This window comes from Ictalurus furcatus, chromosome 6, assembly GCF_023375685.1.
Source record: "Ictalurus furcatus strain D&B chromosome 6, Billie_1.0, whole genome shotgun sequence".
Classification (NCBI taxonomy): domain Eukaryota; kingdom Metazoa; phylum Chordata; class Actinopteri; order Siluriformes; family Ictaluridae; genus Ictalurus; species Ictalurus furcatus.
In genome coordinates this window covers 13,011,169-13,028,119 of record NC_071260.1, presented here as the reverse complement: position 1 = coordinate 13,028,119, position 16,951 = coordinate 13,011,169, and the positions used below count along the sequence as shown (strand labels likewise).

Sequence of the window (16,951 nt, the reverse complement as noted above, 5' to 3'; positions counted from 1 at the left end):
TACTCTAATAACACTCATTGTAAGCATAGTGTAGCACCCAGGTGGAGCTGTATAAACAGAGTGAGCATGACCAGACAACCCAGATTTACACAGTGACGCCACAGTCAAAGCTTCCTGTCTCCTTTGTACTGTCTGAACACGAGCAGTTACTGATTAATGGTGTATACACACAAGTCAACACACATACTGGTTGTATGAACACAAAGGCAAAATATAGGATTTTATCAAAGCAAACACCACCTGCATGGTGAAAAATCGAGCAGCAAGTGGAACGTCGAATCAATTTGGCTTTTATGTAAGGAATTATTCAATCATATGTCTGGGAATCAACTGAATTAACTACATTGCTGAGTTTTGCTTAAGAGTAATTACTGTTAAACACAACTTTTCAAAGTTTACTAAAGCAAAGTCGGTGTGTTAATAAAAGCATTGTAGCTTGTCTTGCGTTGCTTGAAGATTACACCATTATATCTTTCAGCGAGTGTGTTCTCAGGGACCGAATACATTTCATTAATGTAAGCTCAGCGGATTCCAATTCCCAAAGCCCAGTGCGCCAAAAGTTGCCATCCAAGTTGTACAACCCCAATTCCAAAAAAAAGTTGGGACGCTGTGTAAAATGTAAATAAAAACAGAATGCAAGGATTTGCAAATCTCATAAACCCATATGTTATTCACAATAGAACATAGAAAACATATAAAATGTTTAAACTGAGTAAATGTAACATTTTAAGAAAAAAAATAAGGTAATTTTGAATTTGATGGCTGCAACACGTCTCAAAAAAAGTTGGGATGGAGGTTTTACTGAAAAGAAACAGCTGGAGGTTAACTGGCAACAGGCCAGTAACATGATTGGGTATTAAAAGAGTATCTTAGAGTGACAGAGTCTTTCAGAAGTAAAGATGGGCAGAGGTTCACCAATCTGCGAAAAACTGAGTCTAAAATTTGTGGAATAAATGGTCCTCAACGTAAAATTGCGAAGACTATGAATATCTCATCATCTACAGTACATAATATCATCAAAAGGTTCTGACAATCTGGAGAAATCTCTGTGCGCAAGGGACAAGGGTGAAAATCAATAATCAAATCGGGTCCTCAGGCAGCACTGCATTAAAAACAGGCAGGATTCTGTAATGGAAATCACTGCATGGGCTCAGAAACACCTCCAGAACTCACTGTCTGTGAACACAGTGCCTCCTGCCATCCACAAATGCTGGTTAAAGCGCTATCATGCAAAGAAGAAGCCATATGTGAACATGATCCAGAAACACCGCCGTCTTCTCTGGGCAAAAGCTCATTTAAAATGAATCGAAATTTGAGATTCTTTTTGGAAACTATGGATGCCGCATCCTCTAAACTAAAGAGGACTAAAGAGGAGAGGGACCAGCTTTTCATCAGTGCTGAGTTAAAAAGCTTGCATCTTTGATGGTGGGGTGGGGCATTAATGCCCATGGAATGGGCAGCTTGCACATCTGGAAAGGCAACATCAATACTGAAAGGTATATACAGGTTTTAGTGCAACATATGCTTCCATCCAGATTCCATCCCATCTTTACTTCTGAGAGACTCTACCTCTCTAAGATGCTCTTTTTATACCCAATCATGTTACTGACCTGTTGCCAGTTAACCGAATTAGTTGCAAAATGTTCCTCCAGCTTTTTCTTTTTAGTAACCCTTACATTTCCAGCCTTTTGTTGTCCCCATCCCAACTTTTTTGAGACGTGTTGCGGCCTTCAAATTCAAAATTACCTTTTATTTCCCCTTAAAATGGTACATTTCCTCAGTTTAAACATTTGATATGTTCTCTATGTTCTATTGTGAAGAACATATGGGTTTATGAGATTTGGAAATCACTGCATTCTGTTTTTATTTACATTTTACATAGTGTCCCAACTTTTTTGGAATTGGCGTTTTAGAGGAAAAAGAGGTGCACAATGAGATACTATATGTGTCTATAGCGGAGTCATTCTGATTCAAGGAATTTTAGCTACATTTCACATTTCAGAAAGAAATTGGGGATATACCGTAGTGTGAATGTCCCAACCATCAGCGAGTAAGATTATATCTAGTGTGGGATTTCTCTTGGTTCTCCGACACTGATGTAAATTCATGCAACCTCTGGTTTTTCCAGCATCACTGGGGCTATTTTGTAATCACAAAATGAGTTAAATGAGGCTAATTGCATGGCTATTCTGTGAAACTTTGCGATGTGAATTTGTGTGTAGTAAATTGTGGATAGTCCATCTCTGCTTCAGGAAACAGGTTGAAACATTTTGTGCTGCCTAATATGAATTCAGGAACAATAAAACCTATGACAAATTGAAGTCTTTTTCCAGACGCAGGAACGAAATGTCATTTAAAACACCTTCCAGTTTCACCACTTCAGCATCTATATTCTTGGCTGCAAACTCAACTTATAAAGTTTAATTGGTTTTAACAGCAGGTGCAGGGTGGACTGAATGGCTCTTATTTATTCTTGGAGTAAATGCAACTGGGTGCACTCAGGTTGCACCCGCAGTTAGGACCAATACTGCTGGCTAGGTTAACATTCTAAAACAGGCTGCTAGAAACGGACATTATAATTTGCAGGTTTTTAACTCCAGGCATTTTCGCACAGTCGTGCCAACAATATTGTTACATGTTCTTGGATTTAACTAACTGAGCACTGAGCAGTAGATGAAAACCTGGCAGCTCTGAGCTAAAGATTTAACTTACCACTGGAAAAACGACTAATTATTTCAATGATTTTCTCAAATAGTTTTCTCAAATAATCGTGAACACTGTTTCCTCATACATTAAAGAGCTGCAGTGATACTGGTGATTACACTGCTTACTGATTTAATTAGAGGCCAAAGCTCACAGCTTCTTAATGTGTATACACACAACAACAAACGCTCTTTGAAAACACTTAAAAATGCTGATTTGTGTGGGTGAGTTTTTGGCCATGGCCATCTCCCTTGCCATACTTTTTTGCTTATTAGCAGGCATTCTGGCGGGGTCAGCTCTCTCAATAGCCCGGGCTTGAATTCAGAGGGAAGGCACTAGCACTTCTCACCTCATCCAGTATCCAGTTCGTGGAAAGTGGAAAAGACTCTGCTTTGGCCCTGCAGGCCTCCTGCCAAAGCCTGCATGTTTGGCACTAGGACATGCATTTCTGAAATGAGCTGGCTCCTGCTCAGGTCCATTCTACTTCTGGCGCACACACACACACACACACACACACACACAGTAATGCTAATGATGTGAGGCAAATAGAGGAAGGGAGGGACTGATATCATCCTGGAGATGGTGAAGAAGCACTGGAGGACATATGTAGGACAGGCAGGGTGAGGTAAAGAAAACGCACCAAAGTGATGAATAACAACAAAGACTGCATGCCAGAGATTTGAGTGAAACTGTCAGTGAAGAAATGAAAAGAAAATGTCCTGCTCTTCAAACTCTCACTAGGCGTTTGCTTTTAGTCATAATGTTACAAGCTGTAAAGTTCGGAAAGACAGAGCAGTCTGACACAATCCCACAATCTCCCTTTCTCTGTCAGGCACAGACATTCTCCTTCATTGGCTGGCGCCAACCCTCATCATTGATTTGGACCCTGGCAATGCTTGTGATGCTCCAGTTAGTCTAAATGAAGAAAGATCTATCTTATTCCCAACTTTGGATCACTCACAGGAATTGGACAGAGCGATCCAGGCTGGGGTGAAATGGAACAAAATGAAATTGCAGCGAAGGTTTTCATTTAAGAAGGTTTAGTGACAGAATACATACAGCAGTCATGCTGCTGTACAGAATGCCAGAAAAAGATGAGGAACAGCTAATACAATCAATCTCTGATAAACTCATGTGGCTTTTAGAGCTATTCTAGTCATATTACTGGGGAAAATAGAAGCACAATAATGAAAATGACACCCAGTGGGATACGGCTCCAGTGAAATAAAGGCATGACCTAATGTACCACATACGGGTAGAACAAACTCACGCCTTCATCCAGCTGTATCACAATCTTGCTTAACACTGCAAAAGGTTGACATGGAATTGAGATTAATCTGCCTCTCTGCTGGGCAATGTTTGGACAGATGAACTACCTCTCAGAATCCAAAATTTTCTTAATGACAAAAGCCTCAGAAAGAACAAACTGTCAAAAGAAGATAAAGTCACAATCCTGGTAATAACTTTTTATGCTTACCTGTATAAGTGAAATGTTGCTTAAGTTCAGTCGAAAGAGGTAGTTTCTGCAGAACGTTTGGAGAGAAAATAAAGGTTAAATGATGAATTTGATGAAGGATAAATGTTAACAGTAGCATAGCAATCCAGACATGGCTTTTATAATACCATTAAATCTATGAAGAGTGCAACTTATCTTTAAAAAATCTTTTTAAAAGGTTCTAAATGGATTGATTTCAGGCATAAATCTTTGACATACCCTCTTATAAGCAATTATACAGTAGTCAGAGCTGGGCACATGGGAAGTGCAATAATTATTACCTTGCTCCTACTATCAGCTCATTCCTGGTCAGATCCAGCGTGAGTTGGGAGTAGTCTCGTACTCCAGGGTGTGAGAAAGTGGAAATCCAAGGGCTTAATGCTAAAGGAGAAGAGGAGAACAGAGAGAGAGAAAAAAAAGAGGACATCACGTTAATTAGGGGACTCATTTTTTGTCACAGCTTTTTGTTCAGTGATTGCGTGTGGCAGGCATTAGTGACATTATAATGATATCAATCAATCAAAATTATATAAATCAAATTTAATATTGAGAATTTATAGAAAAAAAAATAAATAAATACTCCGGAACCTCTTGCGGATCATTCTTGGAAAGATAGTTGCACTTTTATGAAATGGTAGGACTGAGTTTCTTGTCATAGACAGATTACTATGACAAAAAAAAAGCATTTAGCATTACTTATCACTACCGCTCATTCAGTGAAAGCAGTTTAGAGTCACTTTTAGACCCCGTCTTTAAGTCTAACATTGTCAAGAAATAATATTACCAGCACAAATGGTGTATGATGCACAATACCTAGTGTGAGTAAGACTTCCTGTGTTTTGTCCAGTTAAGGACTTCAAGCTAGATTTAGATTTTGTTTTGTATGTTTGGATTTTGTATTAACGCACATAAAGCGTAAAGCTTCCGCTCCCTGTCAGTCTGATACGTTACGCTTGAACAGCGAGCTGCTCTTCCTTCGACTCCATTCATTTAAACAAAAAGGAGAAACAGGTGCCTGTAGAAGTAACTGAAAAACTGGGGAGTTAAATCAGGGAGGCAAGCCCAGCGTCATGAGGGAGACCCAGCCGTGAGGTACAATGCTCACTGTACCCCATCATGGCTGCTGATCCTAATTCAACATGACACTCAGTCAAAACTACACTCTCTAGGAAATGTATAAAAGGGCAGTTTGACAAGCTTCGGTACATCAAAACAATTTGACCTGCCAGATATTTAGAGCACCCATTAGGCCTTTTTAAAATGGAAACAAAATGACAGAGAAAGACCATTATGCAAAAATAAAACCAGTTGATCGTTTGGTGACCTAACATGCTTTGCAAAATGGGATTTCACAGTGAGCAGGATGAAAGAAGATTTGTCATCTTTCAAGTAAAATCGGAGCATTTTAGCCGTTCACCAGATCTGACAACACTATTCTGAGAAATATTCTGGAAATATTATATAACGTTCACCTCATGATTGCGATCCTATTCAGTTGTTTAATTTTACACATGGTCTTTTGAATGTATACAGACAACCGTTTAATTTCATACCCCAGTTTCCACCAAAAATTTAATTCCTGTGCTCACATTCACAAATCTCCAGACAAACTCAGACACACTAAAGCAATGATACTGTCACATACCATCCATCATGGTGCACATTTTACTAAAGCTTTGAAGGGCCAAAACAAATTCAGCTGTATTTACACAGGTCAGAACCCTGGTGAACCTCATTCCAAGGCAAAACATGAGAAATAAACCCTCAGATCACATCCTCAGGGGGTCTTGATCACCCAGATGTTTGGGTCAAGCAAAACAATCTCTTTCATGTGAAAATAAATCAAGACCATTATTTAAGCAGGTCTACTGAGAGACAGGAAGATCTATGAGTATGAGTCTTACATCAGTGCTACACACTGCTAAAGGATGTGCTTGAGTCTGACTGGGACCATATGGCAGCACAATTCAAGTCATCATTTACAGAGACATAACGAGAGCAGGGTTCTATAATCACAGCCCTCTGAGGGGTTTGTAGTATTTATCTACACTAGAAAGTTTTAACAGTACACCCTGCAGTGATCCCATTCACGGTTAATGAGCAGTTATAGCCCCAAATGTGTCTCACACATCATTTACCATCAAATCTGTTTAGATTCCGTACATCAAGACAAATTTCAAGTCACTTTTTTATTTCTTCAAATTATTACCAGAACCTGGGAGACACACACACACACACACACACACACACACACACACACACACACACACAGGTGTACCCATAAGCATGCTATTATAATAAGTGGATGATGGACAGCTGCTCCTTGGCAGATTAAAGCACACACATGCTTAGGCTCAAGTGTGCATCATTCACTCATGTGGCCCAGAAGAGTGTTCCATGCATGCTAAGAGAAACTGAGCAAAGTAGAAGGCAGCTGACAAGCAGCTCAGGCTCTGCAGACCAATACGAGTGTAATTCTAACATCTGGATTGCCTCGGCAGACTGCAGGGTTACAGCTCACAGAGGAGACGGCCAGAAGTGTTTAACACAGAGGAGAGAGCTGAAAGCAGCACATCCAGAAAAAGATGAGTAAACCACTTTCAAATTTCCACACTAATACAAATTCTTCATTTTCAGAAGCCATAAGAGAAAGAATAAAATTGGATGAGAACCTCATGAGCTGCCTCTGCAAAACTGTTTATTTATTCTCTTAAGGGGAATTAATACTATGAGTCCACGTTTAAAGACATTTATCCTTTCACTTACTCTTGCCTTTATATGCACGTCTGCCTCTTCATAAAGTATGTCTAGGGCCTAGCAATCCATTCAAGCAAAGACGGATAAATATACAGCCTGCTTGCGCCCAGACAGCCAATGGGCCAGATCTTTTAGTTGACAGGTGACTATTGCCTTCTGATTCATAGAGCAGGAGAGTAACACACTAGCTTCCAGATCTAGAGGATGAAGTTGGATTTAGTAGTGCTTTTCAATGACACTCAAGTCGACTTAAACGTAACCTTTAGGACCACCTGTGTAAGAGAAACACTTTTATATTCTTTATTATATGCTTTTATATTCTAAAAGCACAGTCAGAATGACAAAATGGTTTTGTACAAACAACAGTCATTACTGACGTTAGCCAGCATTTCACAACTCAAGAAGGATTAACAATGCAGACAGCATATTAAAGGGAAAGAGTTGTGTTGGTTCATCTCACAAAATACAATGTACAGGAGCTTTCAACCTACTACAATATGCATTTAATTGTGAAGTACCACACTCAGTATGTTTATATGGACAACAATAATCTGATATTAACCAGATTAAGACGATACTCTGATTAAGAAACTACCATGTAAACAGCGATTATTGATGATCTTAATCTGACTAAAGTCATACTCGAAGTGAACATAAATTGAATTAAGACGTGTGGAGTATTCCTGTTTTAGTCGCATTATCGATGTGTATTACAGACATGTACACACCTTAATCACACTATTAACGTCGTGTGGGAGTTTTCACCGCATTTTGTGACAGGACACGTACACACACGGCAGTGCTAAACCGTTTAATGGCAAACAAGAGAGCACGGCTACGCCCGAAACCGCATACTTACTTACTATATAGTAGGTGAGATGCATGTATTTCAGCTACTAATTAGTAGGTAAGTACATGGTTTGGGACGCAGCCCACGGCTTCAAGCAGTCGTCTATTCGCACGTACAGCATAACAAATAATTAACCGCACTTGAAACTTCCGTAAAAATGTAAAATAAAAACATCCAAAACTGTATACGGTACCATAACGAAGACGAACTGTATGTTGATGCGTGAAATTCTGGAGGGAACGTCGGACGGCGTGGCGTGGGGACGTAATGACGTGTGACTTTAATCGATCTATTTTCTATAACATGTAAAACAGGAACATGAATGGAGTATCCTAAAAGCGACTCATGTAAACACCTTAATCACAATATTGTCTTATTCAGAATAAGGTCAATAATTAGATTACTGCTGTCCATGTAAACGTAGTCACTGACAAAAGAGTGCTGGCAAAACAAAACTTAAAAAGAAAAAAAGGAAAATTCTCCCAAAAAAACTCTATCACAAAAACAGAAATAATAATAATAATAAAAAAAAACACACTGTCTATTGGATTTAATTTAATTTTAAATTCACCAATATAAATAGTCCCTTAATGAAATTACTATCAGAACATCAACCTGAATTACAGCATCAGTGTTTATTTGTAATAATTACTCTCGGGTCTGAATGGAATATAGGTTGCGGCAACCTTTTGTCCCATTAACAATATGCTTTCTTCGATTACATCAACAATTTCCTGCCTACAGGGGAGACAGACTGGGCATTTCATTTCATACTGATTACTTTAGAGCAAAAATCCACAGACTGGTTGTAAAACATACAATATTCACAAGGTAATTACTTATCACCACAACAACTTTCTACAGATACTGTAAGCTAATAATATCGGTTTAATTGCTTTCAGTCAGCTGCTGCAGTTTGAGTTGTAATGTCCAACATGGTGAGCACTACAGTCAGAGCTTGCTTCGCTTTTCTTCTGAATGATGAGCTCCTGTTGCATGCCACAGCATTGTGATTGCAAAAATGTTTGTACACAAAGCAGCTGTGCTAAAATAACTGCAATTTCTGTGGACCTCGGTTTAGAAAATGTAGAAAAATGACCAGTAATTTTCTCTATAGTATGAAAAGTTTCCCTAACAGCCCAAAGAAAAAAAGACCAAAAAAACCCCGAGATACTTTTAAGATTGTCCCAATGGTCTCACTTCTCACCATTTTACAAATGGCCCTAACTCGAATTTTTTGTTAATTTTTATTTATTTTACGGTGGTTTGTGGCTAAGGCATGACACATGAACGCTTAATGCTGAAGCTGCAAAGGACTGCACTGTCATTTGTTTCAGTGACTGTTATTAATTCTTAGGTTGCTTATGGCTTTGTGAATCTAGCTATCAGTAAGAAACCAGAAATGTCTCTGAATTTGCTAAATGATCCACAGAAATGCCAGAGGCAGTAGATAAGGCAAGAAATTTAATTGTTTTGCTTATGCTTAATATTACATAATTTATTACATAAAAGTATATGGTGGCACTAACACTATGACAATTACTACATGCAAGAGAGCAAGACCACAAGACCACTATGCAAAAAGACAAGAATGCCATTTAAAGAGAAAAAAAAAAAAGGCTACTGGAAAAAAAATTTATAAAAATAAACCACAGATGGGTCCACAGACTACAGGACAGATAGCCGTCAATACAACTATAGCACCAGCACAGTCCCTTGACAGATGGAGATACCTCGCTGTCTCTCTTTCCAAACACACCCTTATTTTCCATTTCTCCTCTCAAAAGACTGGCTCGTCTCCCTGTGGATCGTCTAGAATCTTATCAGGGGAGGCAGACGGCAGCTTATCTGAGCAAATAGCAAATATGCCTTTGTTTTGTCTTCCTGTTGTGAGATTTCCATGTTGTTTGTGTCCTTTGGGGGCAGGTGGCTACTGGATGAGCAGACAGGCAGAAAATGGTTCAGAAATCTAAATCCTCCCAGACTGATAATCAAAAAAGTGAGAACAATGAATAGGTTATGAAATGTCACGTTGCAGAGGAGGACGCCAAACTCCACTCGGGCAGCAGGGGACAATTCAGGTAATGGAGGGCCAGTTTAGCCCGGCAGAAAGAAAACGTCTAGCAAAATCAATTAGAAAAACATTTATGGCCTGCAATTTTACTTAAAGCCATTAAACTTGCCTAGTTGTATCTGTGGTTCAATGAAAAGGCCATGTAGAAATGTGCAGACGCACAAGCCATACACTGAGACCAACAAATGATGGGCTAAATAATGTTTGCAGTGATTTCACTGTCAACAGAAGAGCAGTGCATGGCTCTAACCTGCAGCCCAAATGTCCCAGCCTGATGGTAGTGAAACAATATATGCTCTCAAAGTTTCAATTCCCTGCATTAGTACAGGGAACACTGCTCTCTCATAAAAGAGGTTTAAACAGCACAATTATTACCTAGCAGACAGAAACCCCATTCCACAGTCCAGAGAAACAATCTGGGGCCAATTACAGTAGCCGTACAGAGAACTGAACCAGACCGAGCAGCGACTTACTGTTGCCTATCATCTGTGCGGTGATTACTGACATTTTATCAAAGAAGAGTAGGTCTGAAAGGATCAAATCTGCAGGCTGATCTGCACAAAAGGCTTCTGACATTAAATTGTCAGGTCTCAGGGTATATCATCCAGACATCCATCCTAAATCACAGGACCTTCAGCATCTATGTGGGCAGTAATAGTGCCACTTTTGCAGAGACATCAGCACTGACTTGGATTGCTTTTAATGGCAGTATTTAGGGAACGAAACCTGGTCTATTCATGAATTTTTTTTTGTGCTGTGCACACCATTTTCCAATGCCACATCTCTACTCTGGTCCCATGTGGCCTCGTTCAGAGTGCTGGCATGATTTTTCAGATAAGTATGGTCTGCATTGAGCTTGTTATAATGATTAAATAGGAAACGTATCCGGTTATTGGGAGGGACTCAAACGTACATATCAGATTAAGGTAATGTAATCCTTATTCCACTGGTATGAAGCTTAGAACAGGTCACATCAGGAGCAGCTTGGTCTACCGGAAAGCTTTAGAAGAGCCCCTACTGAGGCAGCCACACTTCACTGCCCTCAACCAACCTTTTTTTTTTTTTAAAAAAAAGGGTCCATAGGTGGGTGTCACTCGTCTTTAAAAGCATACACGATCCCATCCAGAAAGCTGCCCAGAGATTACAGCCTGGGCCCCTATCCTCTTCCTCCATCCTCAGGTAATGCTTCACAGTGCCTGCCTGAGTGCTCTGCTTAAAAATACTCATCCATCAAAGAAGATAATCTCAGGGTTAATCACGCCTTCATTGTGGCATGACTTCCATACCAATGCTCTAGCATAAAAGAGGGCTTTAAGGTGTACTGAGGGGTTTATATGCAATTGGGTTAACATAAAAGGATATTTTAGGTGACCCAGCTTACAATGCAGAGCTGATTGTTCAGCAGTTCTTATGGTGAAGGGAATGCCAAAGTAGTTTTGCTTTGATGAATAGCCATGACGAAAGTGTAAGGAATACCATGAGAAAGCGACAACGGTAGCCATTTTTGTGTGAAGGTGAAAGCGGGAAACTATTGAAGGGAGTCTGGTTGCTTAACATGTTTTGTAATGTAATGTTTAGTTTTGCTACCAAATAGTGGTGTTTTCTAACTATCTAGAATCATGACCAACATACTGCTCCTCCCTGGAGAAAATTGGCAATTCAAAACACACACACACACACACACACAAAAAAAACCCTCAAGTCTTTTCAGTAGCAATAAAAAGTGTAGGCCATAGGCAATGTCTTTATGAGCTATGGCTGGCCTATTGTCCAGGTAGAGTTCCAGCAATATCAAACCCTGTGGCTGTCATTTTTTCACCCTGTTACACCCTGTGGATATCTATTATTTCTTCCTGTTAAGCATTTTCCAGAAATTTTCATCATGCCCCACCGGATAAAAAAAAAAAAAAAGCAAACAAAAAAAACACATTGTTCTTGCCACAGTACAAATAAGACAATATCCAGTAGTTCATATTTCACCCTCATTACATATCTATGTCTGTTTCCTTAACTAAAACTTGGCACAAAGCTTATCCTGCATTTTTGGCTACTAAAGATATTGTCTTGGAGACAGAAGAAGATTACGCAACGTTCTGTTCTATTCATGAACACAATTGGGGAGTGCAAGGAATGAATGTCATTCATCTGCTACAGAACAGGGCGTGTTCTTTAGCATTAGCACACATCGTCCCTGTTTCATTCTGCGTTTTCCATATGGGAAAGTCTCACAGAGAAGCCAAGTGTGAACAGTGCGAGACCGACCCCTACATTCTCTTACAGGACAGTGGACACAGCTTTCAACATGTGCAATGAGAAACACATACTACTAAATTACTAAACTAATCCCAAGACCTGTTGAATTCAGGCCTGTGACAGTTCACAGTAAGATCAATTTAATAAAGCCGGAATAGCTTTCATCAATGATAAATAATCATTTCATATATTTCATAATGATAAATAAAGACACTCAACATTATATATGGTTATATCTTTGCTAACAAATTCCTTGTTGTGGTTAGCATGTTTGCCTCGCACCTCCAGGGTCACACCGCCTCTACCCTGTGTGTGCGGAGTTTACATGTTCTCACTGTGCTTCAGGGGTTTCCTCCGGGTACTCCGGTTTCTTCCCCAATCCAAAGACATGTGTTGTAGGCTGATTGGCATTACCAAATTGTCCACAGTGTGTGAATGGGTGTGCGATTGTCTCCTGCGCTGGGTTATCATCACATACAGGTGCCCCCCACCTTGTGACCTGGGATAAGCTCCAGGCTCCAGCGACCCTGTATAGGATAAGCGGTATGGAAAATGGATGGATGGATGGATGGATGGATGGATATCTGAGCCAGCATAATAATCTCTTTAAAAGGCTCATTTAAGTCAGACGTTGCAGCAACTTCAGCAGTGGATTTGACATGCCAGGCTTTAAAAACAAAAAGCACACATTATTTTGGCAACCTGGCTCAAGCGCATTTTACCATGAGCAAAACAACAACAAAAAAAAAACTGTTAAAAACCCTGGACTGCGTTTTGAAAGGATTTCTAAAAACTTGGTCTTTCAGTGGTCCACACATCCACAGGCATCACTGCAAACCTCTTTCTACAAAATGTATGGTATATTACATTACTTTCTGGGCTGGAGAGTACTGATGTTTGTAGCATAGAAGCAGTGTGCTAGCAGCACTCACCTTGAATAGAGATAATAGGGTGTTCTTGGTGGGTACACTCTGGCCTGCTCTGTGGTTGTAAGCTTGGGCTGGGCTCTGTGGGAAATGTGGGCTTTTGGGAGAACACAGCAGGGATGCCAAAAGAGAGCAGACAGAGGAAAAGGCCAGACACAGCCAGGGAAACTAGGTTCCGTGGCAACGCTGACATGGTGACTGAGGCCAACCTCTCCTCTAGCTGCCAAGGTGGGCCTCTGGAATGCACCTGGAAGATAGGAAGCAGGAGTTGATATGGATCATTTGTAATAAAACATTACCAGACTCTGACCTTTTAATAATGGAATAAAATGTGCAATAACAAATACTTAATTTAATGCCCAATAAATACTGGGTAATTGGGTAATGCAAGGGAGGCGAAGCTGGAATGCTTCCAGCACATCTTCTCTAACAGCCCATGAGGCAAAGCTCTTTGCACTTAGAAAAGCTGATGAATTAATATTGCTCTCAAATATATCAATTCAGAGTGACTTTACTGGAGGTCCTTAGTCAACATTTTTTTTTTTTCCACAAGAAAAAAATAAATATTTATGGCCTCTATAGCAGCAGAGTAAATGTGGCTAAACACAGAGTGGAAAAAGCCTATCTAACATTACTCACACCTTTAAAGAAAATGTTTCCAGTACATATAAAAAAAAAATAAAACTGCTGGGGTAGGAGGACCTGGCGTTAAACAGCTCCTGACCGAACATGATACCTTGGCTTAAAATTTCTTTACACAAATTGATATTTAAAACTTCTTAAAGACCAGAGCAGCTGTATGTATGAAATGCACTTTGATGTGGAGGAGTTTTAATATCAGGGCTGATCTTATTAGATGCAAGGGGAGGCATGACTTCCCCCATCTTTATTCAACTTGCTGCAGCCACATTATGCCACTCAGCAGTTAGCTGAATCACGGCTCACTCAGAAGGAAGCTGCCTGTCAATCTCCACACAGAAAGTAAAGAACTGCCAAGTGCTAAGTGCTCTGCTCTCCATGTGTCACAGCAGATAGGCCTTAATGGGAACCGATAATCATGCCTGAATAAAACTATGGGCCAAAGACACGGAGGATAAAATTAACCCTCAGGCTTTCCATATGTTGGCTATTATGGGAAATAAGAACACATTTTCCTCCCTACATTCACCTAATTTTCAAATGGTCCCCTTTCAGCAACGTCCTCAGTCAACTCTGCACTCTTATATCTAGTCTATTGATACTAAGCTGAAGTTTAAACAAGACTGATGATGCACGATGCACTTATATGAGACCTGCACTACTGATGTGATCCCCCCAGAATAATAATGTTTGCTATTCAGACCTCAGGTCAGGTCTGTAGTTCATGATGATTTTAATGTTAATACAACTAATAATCCCTCCATCCATCTTCTATACAGCTTATCCTACTGGGTCACGGGGAACCTGGAGCCCATCCCAGGGAGCATCGCGCACAAGGCGGGGTACATCCAATTCATCACAGGGCACAGTCACAAGCACATACACCTACACCTTGGACCATGCATGTTTATGGACTGGGGGAGTAAACCCCCACAGTACGGGGAGAACATACAAACTCTGCACACACAGGGCAGTGGCAGGAATCGAACCCCCAACCCTTGAGGTGTGAGGCGAACGTGCTAACCGCTAACCACTGTGTGCCCGCAACTAATAAGATGCAGTAAAAAGCCAGGGACAGAACACACTTGATAAAAAGTATCTGATTGCATCTTTCTTTTTCATTTAATGGTGCAGTCAATAACAAATTAGTAGCTCCATTAATTACAAAATCAACCATTATACCCCCAATCAATTTCACACAACAGCTGGTAACTACTTAGGCAAATGAGGCTTTGGCACTGCAGTCAACACTTTTTCCCCCCATTTTTTTTTTTTTTTTTTTTTAAAAACACAACTCAAATCAAATCTAAAATGGAGACCGGTATTAACAGAGTGAGGACATGGCACATTGGACAAAATTCAGATACTGCACAGATTTTCAACTAGGATGATATGAAACCTCAGATGATTCCTCAATTGTAGTCAAAGCTGGTGCAAGTTAGCCAAGTGAATGAGTGCCAGCTGCTAGGAGAGAAAACTTGGCCCAGGTAAACATATAATAAATAAATACACACACCCACACATACATACATACACAACAGCAGCACAGAAATTGCTATCCGGGTTCCCCCAAACAATAAATCTACTGCTGTGAGTTTATTAGTATCAAAAACTCTAAAGAAAAACACTAAAGGCTATACACAGATGTGCGCATATACCCTCCCAACAACACACAAACTAGCAAATTAAGCTCCTGAACAGCTGGTAACATTCCTCCCTAGGCCCGGGAGTATTAGCAGAGCTGTCTGAAAACCACGCTAAGTGCTGTGTGCCAACAAAAGTGCCCTCTTAGGCACTTAGAAACTGGCTAGGTGGAGTGGCACTTCCTGGCTTCACTCATTGAAATCAAGTTTATCTAGAGAAATGGGGAACAAAGGAGCCACCTGGACCATGCTGTTAGAGCCATTGGAGATACAGCCAGCCAGCAAGAACAGACAATTATCCATGGCCAGTGTGCACTCCGATTTAGAGCTGCTCCTGGATTACGTTAATGACCATGCAATCAGAGTCTCTCTGTCAACAGCTTCAGGATCAGAGAAGAAACCGTGTGTCTGGTGGGCAAGTGGTCCTGGGCTTGTTTCTGCCAAAGTCCTGTGTGTTGCCACAGCAACAAGCCCCATTAATGACCAAGTCATTATCGGTTTTGGACGCACGGGAGACTGAATATATATAGGTGTTTTCTCAGTGCAGCGGGCTTTAAGACACGGCCCAGCTGAGAAAGGCTAGAGAGCGCAGGAACAGTGTGGTGGCCATCTCAACTTAAGAACAGAACATCTTCAGTTAACAACTGATGGTGATATCAAGTGGGGGAATTGGCAGTGTGGATCACTCTAAAGTGTGGATGATTTGTGAAACAGTTTCTTCTGTACTGCTTCTGGGCTGCCCTTCTGACACTGAGAAGAACTCCAAAAAAATAGGAATAGAAGGGAAAAAAAAAAAAAAAAGAGTCAGATTTGCTACCAGTGAGCTGTATCTGTGCCTCAGTTCACAAAAAAGATCTATTTTATATACCGATAAATTTTGTAGGCTTAGAACTTGTACCCTTCAGCTACTTTAAGTATTTATCATTTTGTTACATCATAATCAATGACATTTTAAAAGTTATATATCATACTGTTGTAAAGTAAATGAATTAAAAGCACAGTGCCACCATGTTTTAAACACAGCAGCAATCAGCAAGGCATGTTTCCTGAATTAAAAAGGTAAAAAAATAAAAAATACATTCCCAAATAAATCAGTTTTAATTAAGATTTTTAATCTTTCTTTGGAAGGGTGAACAAGTTAGTGAAGAGTGAGGAATCCCTTGGTGGGCTATGAACTCTCTTCTATAATTTCCATATATGAGAGAAGTCGATCACATTCCATGGGCCATTGGGTTGCCAGTGCTTTGTTTGGGTTGCTTTGTTTTCTTTTGCCGCGAGTCATAAAGCCTCAGCACCCTCTCCTCTGTAATCCAGACTAGAGCAAACATTGCACCTCATTCCAACTGATAGGCCACTTCTTTTAGTCAACCCAAGAGACCAGATTTAATTACGACTCAAACTTTCTCAGCCAAATCTCATCTGAATCAATTAAGAGACTGATTAAATTTCTGCCGGTCACAATAGGGAAAATTTCTGCCCACAGACGCAACCTATTTCATATCAGAGAGGCAAGCAAGCGGATAGTTTTGGTCCTATAGATACTTCGCTGAGGGGGGAAGAAGAAAAAAAAAAAAAAAAAAAAAAAAAAAACTAATCAAAATGCATCTTGCA

The 16,951-nt window shown here is 40.1% G+C and overlaps 1 protein-coding gene across 3 annotated transcripts in view; it reads right to left on the bottom strand.

Annotated features, from left to right (window-relative positions):
- The window catches only part of sema5ba (sema domain, seven thrombospondin repeats (type 1 and type 1-like), transmembrane domain (TM) and short cytoplasmic domain, (semaphorin) 5Ba), a 109,553-nt gene that overhangs the window by 44,343 nt on the left and 48,259 nt on the right, over nt 1–16,951 (bottom strand). For all 3 annotated transcript variants that reach the window (XM_053626562.1, XM_053626561.1, XM_053626563.1), the window contains 3 exons: nt 13,065–13,305; nt 4,480–4,579; nt 4,181–4,226 (listed from right to left, as the gene is read on the bottom strand). In XM_053626562.1, the coding sequence (XP_053482537.1) occupies nt 4,181–4,226; nt 4,480–4,579; nt 13,065–13,251 (333 nt within the window). In that variant the 5' untranslated portion in view covers nt 13,252–13,305. The remainder of the gene's footprint in view (nt 1–4,180; nt 4,227–4,479; nt 4,580–13,064; nt 13,306–16,951) is intronic.